General features: G+C 43.1%; 1 protein-coding gene across 3 annotated transcripts in view; it reads right to left on the minus strand.

The window, feature by feature from the left end:
* Positions 1-19,053, minus strand: part of EXT2 (exostosin glycosyltransferase 2) — a 52,504-nt gene that overhangs the window by 20,824 nt on the left and 12,627 nt on the right. For all 3 annotated transcript variants that reach the window (XM_077287076.1, XM_077287077.1, XM_077287078.1), the window contains exon 8: positions 11,021-11,152. In XM_077287076.1, coding sequence (XP_077143191.1) covers positions 11,021-11,152 — 132 coding nt within the window. The remainder of the gene's footprint in view (positions 1-11,020; positions 11,153-19,053) is intronic.

A 19,053-nucleotide genomic window follows, 5' to 3' on the forward strand; every position in this document is an offset into this window, starting at 1 on the left:
TGAGTTACATCCTGTATTATACGCCAGAGCTGCACTCACTATTCTGCTGGTGCAGTCACTGTGTACATACATTACTGATCCTGAATTACATCCTGTATTATACTCCAGAGCTGCACTCACTATTCTGCTGGTGCAGTCACTGTGCACATACATTACTGATCCTGAGGTACATCCTGTATTATACTCCAGACCTGCACTCACTATTCTGCTGGTGCAATCACTGTGTACATACATTACATTACTGACCCTGAGTTACATACTGTATTATATGCCAGAGCTGCACTCACTATTCTGCTGGTGCAGTCACTGTGTACATACATTACATTACTGATCCTGAGTTACATCCTGTATTATACTCCAGAGCTGCACGCACTATTCTGCTGGTGCAGTCACTGTGTACATACATTACTGATCCGGAGTTACATCCTGTATTATACTCCAGAGCTGCACTCACTATTCTGCTGGTGCAGTCACTGTGTACATACATTACATTACTGATCCGGAGTTACATCCTGCATTATACTCCAGAGCTGCACTCACTATCCTGCTGGTGCAGTCACTGTGTACATACATTACATTACTGATCCTGAGTTACATCCTGTATTATACTCCAGAGCTGCACTCACTATTGTGCTGGTGCAGTCACTGTGTACGTACATTACATTACTGATCCTGAGTTACATCCTGTATTATACTCCAGAGCTGCACTCACTATTCTGCTGGTGCAGTCACTGTGTACATACATTACATTACTGATCCTGTATTATACTCCAGAGCTGCACTCACTATTCTGCAGGTGCAGTCAGTGTACATACATTACATTACTGATCCTGAGTTACATCCTGTATTATACCCCAGAGCTGCACTCACTATTCGGCTGGTGCAGTCACTGTGTACATACATTACTGACCCTGAGTTACATCCTGTATTATACTCCAGAGCTGCACTCACTATTCTGCTGGTGCAGTCACTGTGTACATACATTACATTACTGATCCTGAGTTATATAATGTATTATACTCCAGAGCTGCACTCACTATTCTGCTGGTGCAGTCACTGTGTACATACATCCAGCCAACAGCTGAGCGCCTCCTTGCACTGAACTCTGCTGCATCCCTATAGGGGCTGACAATGGGGGTCTATACCCCACCACTTTCTTTGCAGAGAACCTGACGCTGCCTCTATCGGATCTGATCGGTGTTTTATGTGAAGAAGGAGCAGAGCCGAGGAGGTGCACGTCCCCTGCAGCCCCTCCGTACACAAGGCCCCCATTGTGCAGCTTACTGACGACTCGACTCCCACTGATGCATATTCACAAGCATGGCCGTGCATATGGAAACAGTCAACGGGCCGTGCCACGACCAATTATACTGTTGTGGAACACGGTATAAACAAGTCAAACTTCAGAGCACCTTGGAGCAGGGTGGATAAAAATCAATGTTTTTTAAAAAAAATCAAAAAAATCGGATTTTTTTTTATTTAAATCGGATTTTTTTGATTTAAATCGGATTTTTTTCAATAAACTGCTTTTTGAGGAAAATATTTTACCATCCAAAGGTTCTTCCATCATGAGATAAAGCTGAGTTGTTTAACTCAGTAGAATAAAGGCTGTATATGTGTAACATTCACAATGCCATGCTCTTCCAGAGGTTTCTGTAGGATGCTGACTATCCAACAAGTTTGGGCATGTCAACTGAATGGAAAAAGAAACTAAACCAAAAGTGAAACCAAGCTAGAAGTGTGGAATTAAAGGGGCAATATGAACAAAATGTGGAGGCTATTAATAGTTTATACAATTAAGACATGCTGCTTTTAAACACCTACCTATTGCCATATAGTAAAACAAAAAAGATTTTTACTTACTTTGGGGTCCCCCCTCACCCTGGCGTTAGATCGTTGCCCCTAGTTTCGTCCGTGTAACTATGGGCGCACATGCGCACTGCTCTCACTTCTCATTTTAATCGTGATTTATATTAAAAAAAACCTTTTGATTTAATCAGTGATTTAAATCGTGATTTAAATCATGATTTAAATCGGCGTGATTTAAATCAATCCACCCTGCCTTGGAGCATGATTTGGAGCATGATGTGACCCAGGACTGCCGCTAACAATGGCGCGGCCTCCTCCCTCCATACTGCCTGGACTCGGTGCTGAAGTTGCTTTCTTGGGAGGCCGAGCAGCTGCCGCTACCTGCAGAAAACACCCAAACCGCGCATTTTACGCAGAACCATTATCACAACGTCTACGTTGCACCAAAGTCTACTCCTGCTGTGTCACCGCTAGGAGGTCACAAGGAGAACAACTACACTCGGTGCCCAGCACTTACACCGCCAGGCCTGCTGAAATACTCTGCGCTGCTGTGCACCCCGCTCTAGTAGTCTCCAGTCCTCACACTAGGACACCATGGATCCCATCAAATGCAAGACTAAGTCCCCTGGTAGAGTAGGAAGGTCTCCGTCCTCCCCTACTGACTGCCTTCTGAAATACTCTGTGCTGCTGGGACATTCCTTCCTCCCACTCGCCCCAGCACTAGAGGGCAGCTCAAGGACTTATTTTCGGAGGGACGGGGGGAGCATCTGCTTTTTTTCATTGCGGCAGCACATTCTATGCCACCGGTCAGAATGACAGTTCCGCGCAGGGTGCAAATTAAGTCGGGTCTCGTTAGCGGGATATTTGGAGCTGTTAATTTGCATACCTGCTACCGAATAATTTGGAACCGTGATCCCCGGAGGTGTCAGAGAGCTCTGAACACATATTATCCCCCCAGATGAAAACGGCACTTGTGTCCCCGTAAGATGAGCCAGATCCCGGGAATTAGCAGGTGCTGCCCCAACGCCACAGATAAGATCCACAGGAACCCCGCAGCTGTCCTCCTCCACCTGCTGCCCCCCGGAGGACAGCGAAGGACGCCGCAAGCACCAGGGCCTGTGTAAGGAAAGGGGTATCATGAACTGCCTATACCTAAGGTTGTGGTCCCACGCTGACAGATGCATTAAAATCTTCCCGTTAACAAGTGGCCCCTGGAAGGAAAACCACTTTCAAATGGGTCTTTAAGGCTCATTCTCAAGTGCCGGACCCCCGGCCCGTGCGTCTGCTGTCTGAGACCTTTTGACCTCCTGGACTTCAAAAGGAGAAATCTGGCAATGGCAAATGATTCACCGAGGGCTGCGGAGTGCCAGGAGGAAATAGGCAGAGGCAGCCCCCCATACCATGACAGGGTGTGAAATAACGACTACTACTCCAATCATAGACCCCTCCCCGCCGCCGCTGCACAGATCTGACCGCTGCTGGATACTAGCGGAGGTGAAAATAACGGATGTATCAAAATGATAGATCGATGCAAGGAAACAACGTTGCATAAAGTCTTCATAAAAGAAACAATCTCCAATAATTTTATGTATGAAGCTCCTATGCGGATCTATGCATCTCCATGGTTACAAAACAAATAAATAAATAAATAAATAAATACAATTCTGTACGGTCCCATCCTGCAGTCACAGGTTAATGTCTGCGGTTAAGAGGTGGAGTAACAGGATCAGATCAGTTTATAACATCGCTCTGCAGGGGAGCTGCATACACCAAACATAGAATTATTTCTTCTTAATAATTAATTGCTTTATTTTATGTAATGTAGCAATAAAAAAATTGTTGCAGAAGTCTACAAACCCCAGCTACATTGTTAAAATTGTTTCGCACTAAAAATGCAAGTAAAGAACAGGTAAAGCAGTTCTCTGGCACCCGCGACGGGTCTAGCGCCAGATCCATACCGCAGCTCTGGTCTTCGTGTTTTGGCTGTCCATCAAACAGGGCGTGCCATCGTTCCAGCCAGTCACCGGGCTTAGCGGCACGGAACTCAGCGATTGGCTACAGCGGTGCCGAGCACTGCTGATGCGAAGTCATTGCACAGCCAAAATACCAGGACCCATGGAGGGCGACTACTTGCTAACTTTATTATTTCAGGTATGTTATAGTTTGGAGCCCACTTTCTTGAATGTCAGCAACCCCTTAGACAATTTGCATCATTTGCCTTTTACTGGCACTTACAGATTCAACTTTGATAAATCAGTGGAGAAAAAGTCAGAAAAGAGTTTCAAAAACGCTCACTGAAGGTTTCTCCGTTAACTCATTCTGCAGCCAGCACAAGACAGTAAATAAGGCACATTTTTAGTGAAAGCCAATGCATAAATGATTTATTTTTAGATCTAAATACATTATTTAGAGCTACTGAACTATAGGACAGCCCCAAAAAGATGAACAGGGGGGCAAAGAGGATCCCTGCACAGTGAACGCAGTGATCTACAGATGCAAAACATTCCCAGACGTCAGACCGCGCTAATCATAAAGTGATGGCATATCCGAGCACCTCCTATTGGCGGTAGCTGACAAATGTCGAAAGTGATGAAAAGAAACAGGCGCCGCCGCGATGGGGGAAAGACTGGTGATCAGTGGCAGCTAAAAGTATGACCTCAACGGAAAAAAATCACCATTGATATAATGATGCAACTGAAGCCTCCAAAGCGCCAAGGAACAATCATGGCCGACCGGCTCAACAGGGGTCCTGGATTATGGCTCTTAAAATAGGAAGAGACAGTTTGCAAACTAACTACCAGCCCTTTCATTAGAAGAGCACGTACAGAGGTGCCATCCTTCCAACAGGCTTGTTCACACGTTGCGTTTTTGCTTCTGCAGGAAAAACTTGCTCTTTTAAGATCGGGAATAGTTTACCTAAGACATTGGAGGAGCACTGTGTTTGCAGGACACTGTTTACTTTCACACTTTGTCGGCCCTAAAATTGATCAGATCCTGTTCAATTTCACACCTTGGTCAGCCACTGTTTACTTTACACACATCACTAATTTAATTAAACTGTACTAATCCGGAATGCCAAAAATGCAACGTGTGACCTGAGCCTGTGTCACTTTCTCGCTGTGTACAGATTAGATGGCTGCTTGCAGTACTACAATTTCCCAGTAGTGGCCGCTGTTGGAGAAAGTTATACCCCACCATTCCGCTGGTTGGATGCACAGCAGTCAGCTGATCGCTGCAGGGGAGCTTATATTATCAAAGGTGTCTGCGAGGGGGAACACTGATTTATGCATGAATAGGGCATGAAAAGAAAAATGATGGGGTACTTAAAAAGCAACAAAAATTAGCTCCTGGTGAAATGATGAGGAATAGTCATGGACGCCTTGGGTCACATGACATAACAATGATAGGAGTAATAGTCCAGTACAGGACGTAGATGTCCACCATCCAAAGCTGCAGTCTGCGGATAAAAGCGCCACGCTGCCCCTTTCCCCGTCGCTGCCCTGTGACTACACTGTCATGACGGATGGAGCACACAGCTCAGTTTAGATTCTCTTGGTATTTTCAAGTTTTTTTTTCCTCTTCTTCTTAAATACCAAACCCTCAACCACCAATGTGGTTTCAATTATGAATTACCAGACCTTAGAAAAAAGGAAAGTCTTGATTTATTCTATTTTTTCCCCCCAATTATGCACAATGTATTTCCACAGCATACTCTGAGAAAGAATGTCAGTGTGATTCTCATCCTGGGCTGGTTAAAGGGCATGAGCGGCGCGACATTAACCCTGCGTGGGCAAACTGCTGGAACGCCTAAGGTCCGGAGCCTTATTATAGTACTTATATTGCTGTCCATAGGGGATGTATTATAGTAGTTATATTCTTGTACATAGGAGCAGTATTATAGTAGTTATATTCTTGTACATAGGGGCAGTATTATAGTAGTTATATTCTTGTACATAGGGGGCAGTATTATAGCAGTTATATTCTTGTACATAGGAGCAGTATTATAGTAGTTATATTCTTGTACATAGGGGCAGTATTATAGTAGTTATATTCTTGTACATAGGGGCAGTATTATAGTAGTTATATTCTTGTATATAGGGGCAGTATTATAGTAGTTATATTCTTGTACATAGGGGGCAGTATTATAGCAGTTATATTCTTGTACATAGGAGCAGTATTATAGTAGTTATATTCTTGTACATAGAGGCAGTATTATAGTAGTTATATTCTTGTACATAGGGGTAGTATTATAGTAGTTATATTCTTGTACATAGGAGCAGTATTATAGTAGTTATATTCTTGTACATAGGAGCAGTATTATAGTAGTTATATTATAGTACATAGGAGCAGTATTATAGTAGTTATATTCCTGTACATAGGGGCAGTATTATAGTAGTTATATTCTTGTACATAGGAGCAGTATTATAGTAGTTATATTCTTGTACATAGGGGGCAGTATTATAGTAGTTATATTCTTGTACATAGGAGCAGTATTATAGTAGTTATATTCTTCTACATAGGGGCAGTATTATAGTAGATATATTCTTGTACATAGGAGCAGTATTATAGTTGTTATATTCTTGTACATAGGAGCAGTATTATAGTAGTTATATTCTTGTACATAGGAGCAGTATTATAGCAGTTATATTCTTGTACATAGGGAGCAGTATTATAGCAGTTATATTCTTGTACATAGGGAGCAGTATTATACGGTAGTAGTTATATTCTTGTACATAGGGGCAGTATTATAGTAGTTATATTCTTGTACATAGGGGCAGTATTATAGTAGTTATATTCTTGTACATAGGGGCAGTATTATAGTAGTTATATTCTTGTACATAGGGGGCAGTATTATAGTAGTTACGGTATATTCTTGTATATAGGGACAGTATTATAGTAGTTATATTCTTGTACATAGGGAGCAGTATTATAGAAGTTCTATTCTTGTACATGGGGGCATTATTATAGTAGTTATATTCTTGTACATAGGAGCAGTATTATAGTAGTTATATTCCTGTACATATGGGCAGTATTATAGTAGTTATATTCTTGTACATATGGACAGAATTATAGTAGTTATATTCTTGTACATAGGAGCAGTATTATAGTAGTTATATTCCTGTACATAGGAGCAGTATTATAGTAGTTATATTCTTGTATATAGGGGCAGTATTATAGTAGTTATATTCTTGTACATAGGGGCAGTATTATAGTAGTTATATTCTTGTACATATGGACAGAATTATAATAGTTATATTCTTGCACATACGGGCAGTATTATAGTAGTTATATTATAGTACATAGGGGCAGTATTATAGTAGTTATATTCTTGTACATATGGACAGAATTATAGTAGTTATATTCTTGTACATATGGACAGAATTATAATAGTTATATTCTTGCACATACGGGCAGTATTATAGTAGTTATATTCTTGTACATGGGGGCAGTATTATAGTAGTTATATTCTTGTACATAGGGGGCAGTATTATAGTAGTTATATTCTTGTACATAGGGGGCAGTATTGTAGCAGTTAGATTCCGGTATATATTAACCTTGTTCTACATTACTGTGGATACAAGTCTATGCAGGACAATGGACATGTTGCAGAGTTTAGAAGCATTTTTGCTGTACATTATCAAATTGACAATGGATTTGTCTATGGAGAATCCATACAGTGTGAACATACACGTTACACGACATGTAAATATACAATGTAAGCTGTGCTGGTGCTGCCATTTTACAGTAAGGATGGCAGACATCTGTAGGTTATCATCATGTGATGTAACGCATCCATCACATGGCCGATACAGTAACCGCGCAGGGCGGCTTCCCACCAATGTGACCGTCAGAACAGAACTCCTCTGACACAGCAGTGCGGAGAGAAGTTCCTTTGTGTGTCAGATAATAGGAATCAGGTGATTAATGCAACCGCCCATTCCCGGTGTGGAGGGAGCCAGCTCATGATCCAGAGGAGGCGGTGGCAGGACGAGTGGGAAAATGACGCCACATAATGGGATCAGAAAAGGTCATTATCGGTTGTGTCATAGCGCGTCCTTACATTGGGACAATCCATGGTTACACCGGCCTACAGACATCTCAGGGGGCCAAAGATGCACATCTGCTGGGGTCAGTCCCGGTGACGGCAGACCTGGGGTCAGCCCTGGCAATGTAGTCTGTGTACAGACCATGAAATATGCCCGTCTGAATCAGATCTAAAGGTGGCCATATACATTGGACTAATCGATGATTTAGGAGGAACTGATCAAATATCTCATGTGTGGGACTGCAGAAGGCAAAGACGGAAAGATGGCACATGCTGGATTTCAACATGACCAATACTTTATTCTCGCAGATGATGAAACGCTGGCAGAGGTGTGAAATCTATAAGTAACACATACAGATTCTGCCTGTGGATTTGTGACCAATCACACAGACTTTCCTGTAACGTGTGAACGCTGCCTAAGGTTGGTCATGGCTACTGGGAGACGCAGGAGGCCACTGGTCACCATTAAGGAACCTTCCCTTAGGTAGCAAATTATAAGCAGGAACATTAGCTGCGCTCCTCTGTGCGGATCTGAGCCAGAATAATTCCTCTGCAAAATGTGAGTCAGAACCTGAGCCAAAGTCTCCGGGGGATCTCCACTGACGCCGTCTCCCAGGAAAAGGTGAATATTCATAGGGGAAACTTATCTGACGGATCCTTCACATCTCAGCATAAGATTACCTGGAAAATCCTGAGGAGGTGGAGAAAGAGCGGCCCTCAATGCTCTACAGGACAAGCAGAGGCAGGAAAAGCACGAGAAAGAAACCACTGCACAAAGCTGCACGGCGCAGAGCTCAGGGAGCAGACCGCCGGGGCTCCATTAATTGGAGACATAAGGGGAAAGTATATTGGTCGCTCATCTCCTCTACAGCTTACCCAAATGCTACCAACACAATGGGAAATCATTTTTACATCTATCTACCCAAAACAACACTCTACAGGTTATATTACTCTAAAATTACCGCCTGTATTATAATTCAGAGCTGAACTCACAATACTACTAGCTGTCCCAAGCTCTGCTCAATAGTGAATACAGCTCTGGAGTATAATACAGGATGTAACTCAGGATCAGTAATGTAATGTATGTACACAGTGACTGCACCAGCAGAATAGTGAGTACAGCTCTGGATTATAATACAGGATGTAACTCAGGATCAGTAATGTAATGTATGTACACAGTGACTGCACCAGCAGAATAGTGAGTGCAGCTCTGGAGTATAATACAGGATGTAACTCGGGATCAGTAATGTAATGTATGTACACAGTGACTGCACCAGCAGAATAGTGAGTGCAGCTCTGGAGTATAATACAGGATGTAACTCAGGATCAGTAATGTAATGTATGTACACAGTGACTGCACCAGCAGAATAGTGAGTGCAGCTCTGGAGTATAATACAGGATGTAACTCAGGATCAGTAATGTAATGTATGTACACAGTGACTGCACCAGCAGAATAGTGAGTGCAGCTCTGGAGTATAATATAGGGTGTAACTCAGGATCAGTAATGTAATGTATGTACACAGTGACTGCACCAGCAGAATAGTGAGTGCAGCTCTGGAGTATAATACAGGATGTAACTCAGGATCAGTAATGTAATTTATGTACACAGTGACTGCACCAGCAGAATAGTGAGTGCAGCTCTGGAGTATAATACAGGATGTAACTCAGGATCAGTAATGTAATGTATGTACACAGTGACTGCACCAGCAGAATAGTGAGTGCAGCTCTGGGGTATAATACAGGATGTAACTCAGGATCAGTAATGTAATGTATGTACACAGTCACTGCACCAGCAGAATAGTGAGTGCAGCTCTGGAGTATAATACAGGATGTAACTCAGGATCAGTAATGTAATGTATGTACACAGTGACTGCACCAGCAGAATAGTGAGTGCAGCTCTGGAGTATAATACAGGACGTAACTCAGGATCAGTAATGTAATGTATGTACACAGTGACTGCACCAGCAGAATAGTGAGTGCAGCTCTGGAGTATAATACAGGATGTAACTCGGGATCAGTAATGTAATGTATGTACACAGTACACGGCTGACTGCACCAGCAGAATAGTGAGTGCAGCTCTGGAGTATAATACAGGATGTAACTCAGGATCAGTAATGTAATTTATGTACACAGTGACTGCACCAGCAGAATAGTGAGTGCAGCTCTGGAGTATAATACAGGATGTAACTCAGGATCAGTAATGTAATGTATGTACACAGTGACTGCACCAGCAGAATAGTGAGTGCAGCTCTGGAGTATAATACAGGATGTAACTCGGGATCAGTAATGTAATGTATGTACACAGTACACGGCTGACTGCACCAGCAGAATAGTGAGTGCAGCTCTGGAGTATAATACAGGACGTAACTCAGGATCAGTAATGTAATGTATGTACACAGTGACTGCACCAGCAGAATAGTGAGTGCAGCTCTGGGGTATAACACAGGATATAACTCAAGATCAGTAATGTATGTACACAGTGACTGCACCAGCAGAATAGTGAGTGCAGCTTTGGAGTATAATACAAGATGTAACTCAGGATCAGTAATGTAATGTATGTACACAGTGACTCCACCAGCAGAATAGTGAGTGCAGCTCTCGGGTATAATACAGGATGTAACTCAGGATCAGTAATGTAATGTAATATGTACAAGTAAACTGGAAAAAAAGTGGAGCGTCATTCACCTATCTAGGCTGGCCTTAGGAGGGACTGCGCAACTGATTGAAGACTATAGTGTTATTTTTCTGCAATATAAGTAAAGTGTAAAAGATATATGTAGCCCTCAGGCTTGTAGGGATTTCCATTAGTTTTATGCTGACAGTGGCCACTATTTGAATGAATAAAGGCAAATCTTCAGTACTCGCTGCAGCCCTCCGCAAATGATAATAGACAGCCGCCGCCAGCACCTGCCGGATGTCGCACCCCCAACTATCTGATATTGATAACCGATTGTAAAGAGAGGCTGTCCATAGAAAAGTAGAGGACAGCCTCTGTAATGCTGAAAATAGTATAAACATTGTATGGAGAACACAAAATTATCGCACTTTGTGATATTCGCTTATTTCACACATTGTTAATAATGAGAACAGATGGAGACTTGAAACAATGAAAATGCACCAAAAAATCTATACATGGATAATATCAGAGTCAGGAAGGAATCTTACCACAGATGGAGGATCATTCCACTCCTCATAAGACCGCGCTGCGTATGGGTAGATCCTGTCATTGATGATCTGTAGCGTCGTCAAAGCAATAGATTTCATAGATTTAAAATAGGATTCCCAGAACCAACGAGCCTGGAAATAACAAGGAAAAGAAAGTCATTTTATAGGAGGCAGTGTTGTAGTAGTTATGTTCTTGTACATAGGAGGCAGTATTATAGTAGTTATATTCTTGTACATAGGAGCAGTATTATAGTAGTTATATTCTTGTACATAGAGGGCAGTATTATAGTAGTTATATTCTTGTACATAGAGGGCAGTATTATAGTAGTTATATTCTTGTACATAGAGGGCAGTATTATAGTAGTTATATTCTTGTACATAGAGGGCAGTATTATAGTAGTTATATTCTTGTATATAGGGGCAGTATTATAGTAGTTATATTCTTCTACATAGGAGCAGTATTATAGTAGTTGTATTCTTGTACATAGGGGCAGTATTATAGTAGTTATATTCTTGTACATAGGGGCAGTATTATAGTAGTTATATTCTTATACATAGGGGCAGTATTATAGTAGTTATATTCTTGTACATAGGAGCAGTATTATAGCAGTTATATTCTTGTACATAGGAGCAGTATTATAGTAATTATATTCTTGTACATAGAGGGCAGTATTATAGTAGTTATATTCTTGTACATAGAGGTCAGTATTATAGTAGTTATATTCTTGTACATAGGAGCAGTATTATAGTAGTTATATTCTTGTACATAGGGGCAGTATTATAGTAGTTATATTCTTGTACATAGGAGCAGTATTATAGTAGTTGTATTCTTGTACATAGGAGCAGTATTATAGTAGTTATATTCTTGTACATAGGAGCAGTATTATAGTAGTTATATTCTTGTACATAGGAGCAGTATTATAGTAGTTGTATTCTTGTACATAGGAGCAGTATTATAGTAGTTATATTATTGTACATAGGAGCAGTATTATAGTAGTTATATTCTTGTACATAGAGGTCAGTATTATAGTAGTTATATTCTTGTACATAGGAGCAGTATTATAGTAGTTATATTCTTGTACATAGGGGCAGTATTATAGTAGTTATATTCTTGTACATAGGAGCAGTATTATAGTAGTTATATTCTTGTACATATAGGGCAGTATTATAGTAGTTATATTCTTGTACATAGAGGGCAGAATTATAGTAGTTATATTCTTGTACATAGGGACAGTATTATAGTAGTTATATTCTTGTACCTCCTATAAGATGTTATTCTGCTTTAAATCTGGGGCAGTGACATTAAACTATGATGAGCTCCTAGAGCAGGGATGAAATGTATACGTCCTGTGTTTATTTTCCTATCGGTTAGATGGTTGCGCACCGGGCGATCATCACGTCGTGGATGTGTCAGTGGAGGTCGCGGGGCCAGGGAGACTGACACACTCGGAGACTGTACATGACATCATGCGCTGAAGTCGTTCCTATCTAACCGCTGCAACCGCAGGAGAGAAACCAAATCGTGTTTTTCTTTAGGATCAGAGTGTTTGAACGTTACATTGTAACCAGAGTTCCAAAAGTTAAAAAAAAAAAAAAATTAATCGGTCCTATCCCAGAATTCCGCCGGTGAAATCCCGGTTTGCCAAGCTTTCTACCTTCAGGGATGCTGACCTCATGCTGTAAGCCTCTTGAGTTACAAAGTTTCAAGGAGAGAGGGGGGCCCCTGACGGGCTGACTATCAAATAAAGTGGTTTTAATTTACAGCCTCCAGGGTTTACCAGTGGCCCCGTGGAAATTGCATGTGAAGGGGAGAGACAGTAAGAAGGGTGGAGGGTCGGGTCCATGTTTCACTTGCAAAACTAAGCGCTACAAAAGCGATAAAAAGTTTCTCTCTCTTTTCAGAAAAAAGGGTAAGATGGTTCAATACTGGGGTAATTGAAGCCGCTTGGTGCCTCATTATCACATACTCTGCATTACTGCATGACATATAAAAAAATAAATAAATAAAAGTTAATGGTAAGTTCACACTGGCGTTTTTTTTCTGCAGCAAAACCTGATACCTTGGCAGGAAAGAAGCTGCAGAAAAAAAATATTTTCCTTGGTTTTTCTCGCTCTGCTTTTTGTATGCTGATAAAGTTTAGTGTTGAAAAAAACAATTCTTATAGAATCAGATTTTGGCACAAAAAAAACGAAGCAAAACCTGTTACCGTTTTTGGTGCATTTTTTTTCACTACCCATTCAATTCAATGGGTGAAAAAGCGCTGACAGTATTGACTGTGCAAAAAAAAAACACGCAAAGCACAAAATTCTGATGACAAAAGAAAAAACCATGGTGTCTGCATGAGACTTCAGAAATCTCATAGGCTTTGCTGGAACTGTAAAACGCAGCTGAATATTTGCATTAAAAAAACGCCCAGTGTGAACCTAGTCTTAAGTTCACTTTTTAAGGGTCAAAAAGTAATAAAACTTTCTTTTTTTCTGATTTCTGATATTAAAAGGTTGCCATATAGAAAGTTTCACCAATGATCAGTGCCGGACTGTGATCTATGGGGTCTCCACTACTTAGCAATCACAAAGCACAATAGTTATAAATCAGTCGCACAATGGCCCCCAATATTATAAACTTCCTAAAACTGATACAATAAGGAAGAGGCCGTCAAGCTCATCGGGTCGGATCGCTGGGTAAAGCACGGGATAATCTCGTAAACCGTCCAACATTGAGTTGCAGCATAATTCACCCCCAAGAGAAACATCGGCCTAAATAGACAGGAAAGGACAAGACATGCTGGGATACATCATAAAGATTAACAACCCATCCAGGGCCCAGCCCTCCCGCTCCCAACAAGCTGGTGCCGGCTCCCGCCTTACAAGTTTCACAATAGCCAGTATTTACAAGTCTGCGGGGTATATGGTACCACTGGGCAGGATATAGATACCCTCATATATTCCTAGGGATCAAAGAAGTGATGCTACAAGCTGGCCAGGTTTTACCATGTGCACCCACCCGCCTGCACTCTAGTGGAAAAGGCCGTCACATGCAGAGCAGCAAAGAAAACACCAATAAAAAAAAAAAAGTCTGAGTCTGCTTAAAAGTGTTTTTTTCCCAGAAACAGCGCCACACTTCTCAAAGGTAGATTTTGGTACTGCAACAGACAGACTGGATGCAAGTGTTGCTTTTAGTAGAAAGCCATTTTTTTCTTTTAGGGAAAATTGTAATCTTTTGAAGCTTTCAGCAGCCTGCAGATCCACTCTCCCTACAGATATGTAATATTTAGAGATATCTTCAGCAATCATCCAGCCTTAATAAAACTAAAATATATAGTAAAGAAAGGGGGAGGAAGAGGGAAATGCAGCTGCAGTTTCTCTGTGCTTGCAAGACTGCAATACTGTGAGGTTGCAGGAGGAGAACATCGGAAAGCATAGCATTGGCATCACACTTGGGAAAGCCTGTAATCCGGTAAATTTTAAGAGAGGGAGGAGGGGGATGCAGCTGCAGTTTTTCCCCTTTGCGCTTGTGAGAGTGTAAGGTGGCAGGAGGAGAACATGGGGAGGAGACTGTTATGATCCTTAGTGGCTGAGGATCACGAATAGACCAGCAAGTGAATAAACTAAGGACAAGCTCTAGGGAGATGGTAACTGGACTGATCGCAAATCTGAACCTATGCAACACAACTAGAGGTAGCCGGTGAACGTGCCTAAAAATTTCCTAGACGTCTCGAGCCAGCCTGAGGAACTAGCTACCCCTAAAGAGAAAGAGAGACCTCGCTTGCCTCCAGAGAAATAATCCCCAAAGATATAGAAGCCCCCAACAAATATTAACGGTGAAGTAAGAAAAAGGCACATACGTAGGGATGAAATCAGATTCAGCAAAAGAGGCCCACTAGTACTACAAAGCAGAAAATAGAGCAAGGGTCTATGCGATCAATAAAAAACCCTTGCAAAATATCCATCCTGAGATTTCAAGAACCCACGCACCAACTAATGGTGTGTGGGGAGAAACTCAGTCCACTAGAGCATCCAGCAAGCGAGGGAATCACATTTTAGCAAGCTGGACAAGACAACATGATAAACACTGCTGATCAAAAAATCAGCAAACAAAACTTAGCTTGTCCTGGATGGACTGGGAGCAAGGTAGTCAGAAGGAATCTGAGTAGCACTGATTACATCGACAGCCGGCAACAAGTGGAAGTAAAACAGAGCTAAATAGGAACCTCCCAGAGGATAACGAACCAGCTGATCGCCAGAGACCAGCAGGATAACAAACAAAGCCACCAGGGGGAGCCCAAAGCAAAAGTCACACCATACCACCAGTGACCACAAGAGGGAGCCTGAAAACAGAGTTCACAACAGGAGACATGTGAGAGCATAGCAATGGCATCACACTTGGGGAAGCCTCCCCTGCTGGTAAATATGAAGAAAGGGAGAAGGGAGATGCAGCTTCTCTCTGTGATTGTGAAACTGCATGCTGTAAGGGAGGAGACCAAGGGGAGGAGACCATGGGGAGGAGACCATGGGGAGGAGACCATGGGGAGGAGACCAAGGGGAGGAGACCTTGGAGAGGAGACCTTGAAGAGGAGACCATGGGGAGGAGACCATGGGGAGGAGACCATGGGGAGGAGACCATGGGGAGGAGACCATGGGGAGGAGACCATGGGGAGGAGACATATGAGATCACATCAATGGCATCACACTTGGGAAAGCCTGCTTGTCCAGTAAATATTAAGAGAGAGAAGGGGGATGCAGCTGCATTTCTCTGAGCTTGTAAGACGAAAAAAAAAAAGTAGGGGAAGGAGACATGTGATTGAGCACAGCACAAGTATTACACTAAGATAACCCTGCACAATCCAACAGGTAAGAAGAAAAAGAATGATAATTTCTGTAATTGGAGGAATCTAGATATTGGCTCTATCAGGTCACCATCCACCCTCTGGATTATCAGATGCCGGATTAATAGAGCTCTATTTGATCTATAGTGCTGTATACACTATACTCCTTATGTCCTCATGATGACAGACAGACTGGTGCACACACGGCGGATGTGTAAATCCTGGGAGTTACCCCCCCAACCTTGTGGTGTATAAAAGCCCCGGCCCCATCATCTATCAGCGCAGCCACTTGTCAGAGCCCATTTTTATAAAACTAACAGTTTTCCAGCTTTCTACCCCTTTAAAAGTGGTGCGGTTTTGGGCGCAGGGCCAGCAGTCATCCATCACTTCCAGGACCTGCCTCGTTAGGCAGCTCCTAATTTGATTCGGCCCGTTCCAAGCTTACAAGGTTTGGGTTTTAAATTAAGGGCTGCACACTTTAAATATTCAGTGGCAAATCATAGCTGACGTTCTACATACGACCCGGCCATAACTCACATGGATTATTTATGACGTCTGCACTTTTTTTTTTTTTCACAATGGCTGTGATTAACTCTTCTGCTGAGAGGAGAGCGAGGTCCCCAGGACCGGCGCAGGGCACGCTTTTCTTCTGTTACCTAAGCCCTGTTTTCCTTCTTAATTCTTTTCGCAGGGTTCCCCGCCATCATTCACCCCCTTTCTCTTAGGGCTCAAAGGAGCGCGGGTCAAGGAGTTGTGCAGGCATCTAATAAATACTGGAGGAAAGATCTGAAGGCAGGCAGAGGTTTCGTTCCTACTTATTAAACCCAATCCCCTGGTGAAAGTCTTGCTAACGACTGTGGCGACTCTGCGGTAATCAGCAGCACGTCATGTCCTGACGGTTCCTGCAGCTCCATCGTTGGGGACCAGCGGCGACTCGTCTGCTCCATGCTAGTCAGTGTTGTGCCAAGTGGGGACATCGCCACTTCTGAGGTCCTGTTCTGTTTGTGTTGCCCAGGATGGAACCTTCATGGGATTTTCTACATAGCGGCAAGAATGGAAATTTGCCTACCCAGCTCCCTGCATTCAAGTCTATCAGACATGGGGACAAGTCCTAAGGAAAAACCCTACACAGTCCAAAATTTCCCTTGAAAAATGGAGTCTTATGTAAATAACGAGCAATTGTTTCAAAATGAAAGATCTGCAATTCCGTAACTTATTTTCAAGATCTCTGCTGTCAAATGTGTAGGGACATTGCTGCTTACCTCCAGAGGCTGAAAACTCAAAGACCAAATACTCGTTTACAGATACATTGTAACAAATCCTTCTGTTAGGATAATAATAATAATATTTCTATAGCGCCAACATATTCCGCAGCGCTTTACAATTATAGAGGGGATTTGTACAGACAATAGACATTACAGCATAACAATAAATCACAGATCAGAACAGATACCAGGAGGAATGAGGGCCCTGCTGCTCACAAGCTACAATCTATGAGGAAAAAGGGGAGACACGAGAGGTGGATGGTAACAATTGCTTTCGTTGTTCGGACCAGCCATAGTGTAAGGCTCGGGTGTTCATGTAAAGCTGCATGAACTAGTTAACAGCCTAAGTATGTAGCAGTACAGACACAGAGGGCTATTAACTGCATAAAGTGTATGAGAACATGATGCGAGGAACCTGATTATGGTAAAAATGTTGAATGGGCAACACAGGGATAGTTAGGTTAATGCGTTGAGACGGTAGGCCAGTCTGAAGTAATGCGTTTTTAGGGCACGCTTAAAGCTGTGGGGATTGGGGATTAATCGTATTAACCTAGGTAGTGCATTCCAAAGAATTGGCACAGCACGTGAAAAGTCTTGGAGACGGGAGTGGGAGGTTCTGATTATTGAGGATGTTAACCTCAGGTCATTAGCGGAGCGGAGGGCACGAGTAGGGTGGTAGACTGAGACCAGAGAGGAGATGTAGGGTGGAGCTGAGCCATGGAGTGCTTTGTGGATAAGGGTAATAAGTTTGTACTGGATTCTGGAGTGGATGGGTAGCTAGTGTAATGACTGGCACAAGGTTAGGATAACGCTCTGTGAGCAGCACAAAAGTCTCTCCTGTTCATTCTCAATCCCCTCCCCCATCCCTTCCCCTCCCCAATCCCCTCTCCCGTCCCTTCCCCTCCCATCCCCGTCCCTTCCCAATCCCCTCTCCCGTCCCTTCCCCAATCCCCTCTCCCGTCCCTTCCCCTCCCCAATCCCCTCTCCCGTCCCTTCCCCTCCCCAATCCCCTCTCCCGTCCCTTCCCCTCCCCAATCCCCTCTCCCGTCCCTTCCCCTCCCCAATCCACTCTCCCGTCCCTTCCCCTCCCCAATCCACTCTCCCGTTCCTTCCCCTCCCCAATCCACTCTCCCGTTCCTTCCCCTCCCCAATCCACTCTCCTGTCCCTTCCCGCCCCCTCCGCTCCTGTCCCCTCTGTGCATAGGGACATTCCTGCTTACTTTTAGAGGCTGAAAACTGAAAACACTGTAACCGACCCTTCTGTTAGGAGATAATGCTGTGAGCAGCAGAAAAGTCTCTCCCGTCCAGTCCACTCTCCCTCGTCTTCTCCTAATAAGTTGTCTCTACACAGATACACTCTAAGAAACTGCAGACGTTCAAGCAGGACTAGAGGTGCCCACACACCCTGAAAAGAGATCAGGAGAATGATCAATTCTCCTCTGTACACATGCATGCTCAGTTAAACTGGTCATGCATGTGTTTTCAATAGGGAAAGTGGAGTAAGCCACTGCCAGATATCACTAAAGGATGGGTCACTGCAAGTCAGCATGCCCAATCCGAAATCCCATGCACACAAGATAATTGGCAAGTCCCACCGGTGGGTTTGGCTGACTTTGCCCTGTTGTGTATGGGCAGCTTAGGTCAGAGGGGAATATTAGCCAGGTTTCCATTCAGCGATTGCAAAGAAAAACGAGCCGCTTACATATCCAGCTCACAGAGGAAAGTTTACTATAAAGTTATAATCTTATAGTTACTCATCCTAGAACAAAGCTCGGTCTAATAGAACTTAATTAGAAGAGGACAACTTGGGGGCCGTCTCATCCCAGAACCCTCCATGAAAAACAAAGCCGCCATAACGATCAGCTGATCGATGGCGAAGTCTGGTCCTCCCAGCGCTCTACAGTGGCCACTACAGGAGGAGCACGGTATTACATGATTCAAT

Source organism: Ranitomeya variabilis, chromosome 2 (genome assembly GCF_051348905.1).
Source record: "Ranitomeya variabilis isolate aRanVar5 chromosome 2, aRanVar5.hap1, whole genome shotgun sequence".
Classification (NCBI taxonomy): domain Eukaryota; kingdom Metazoa; phylum Chordata; class Amphibia; order Anura; family Dendrobatidae; genus Ranitomeya; species Ranitomeya variabilis.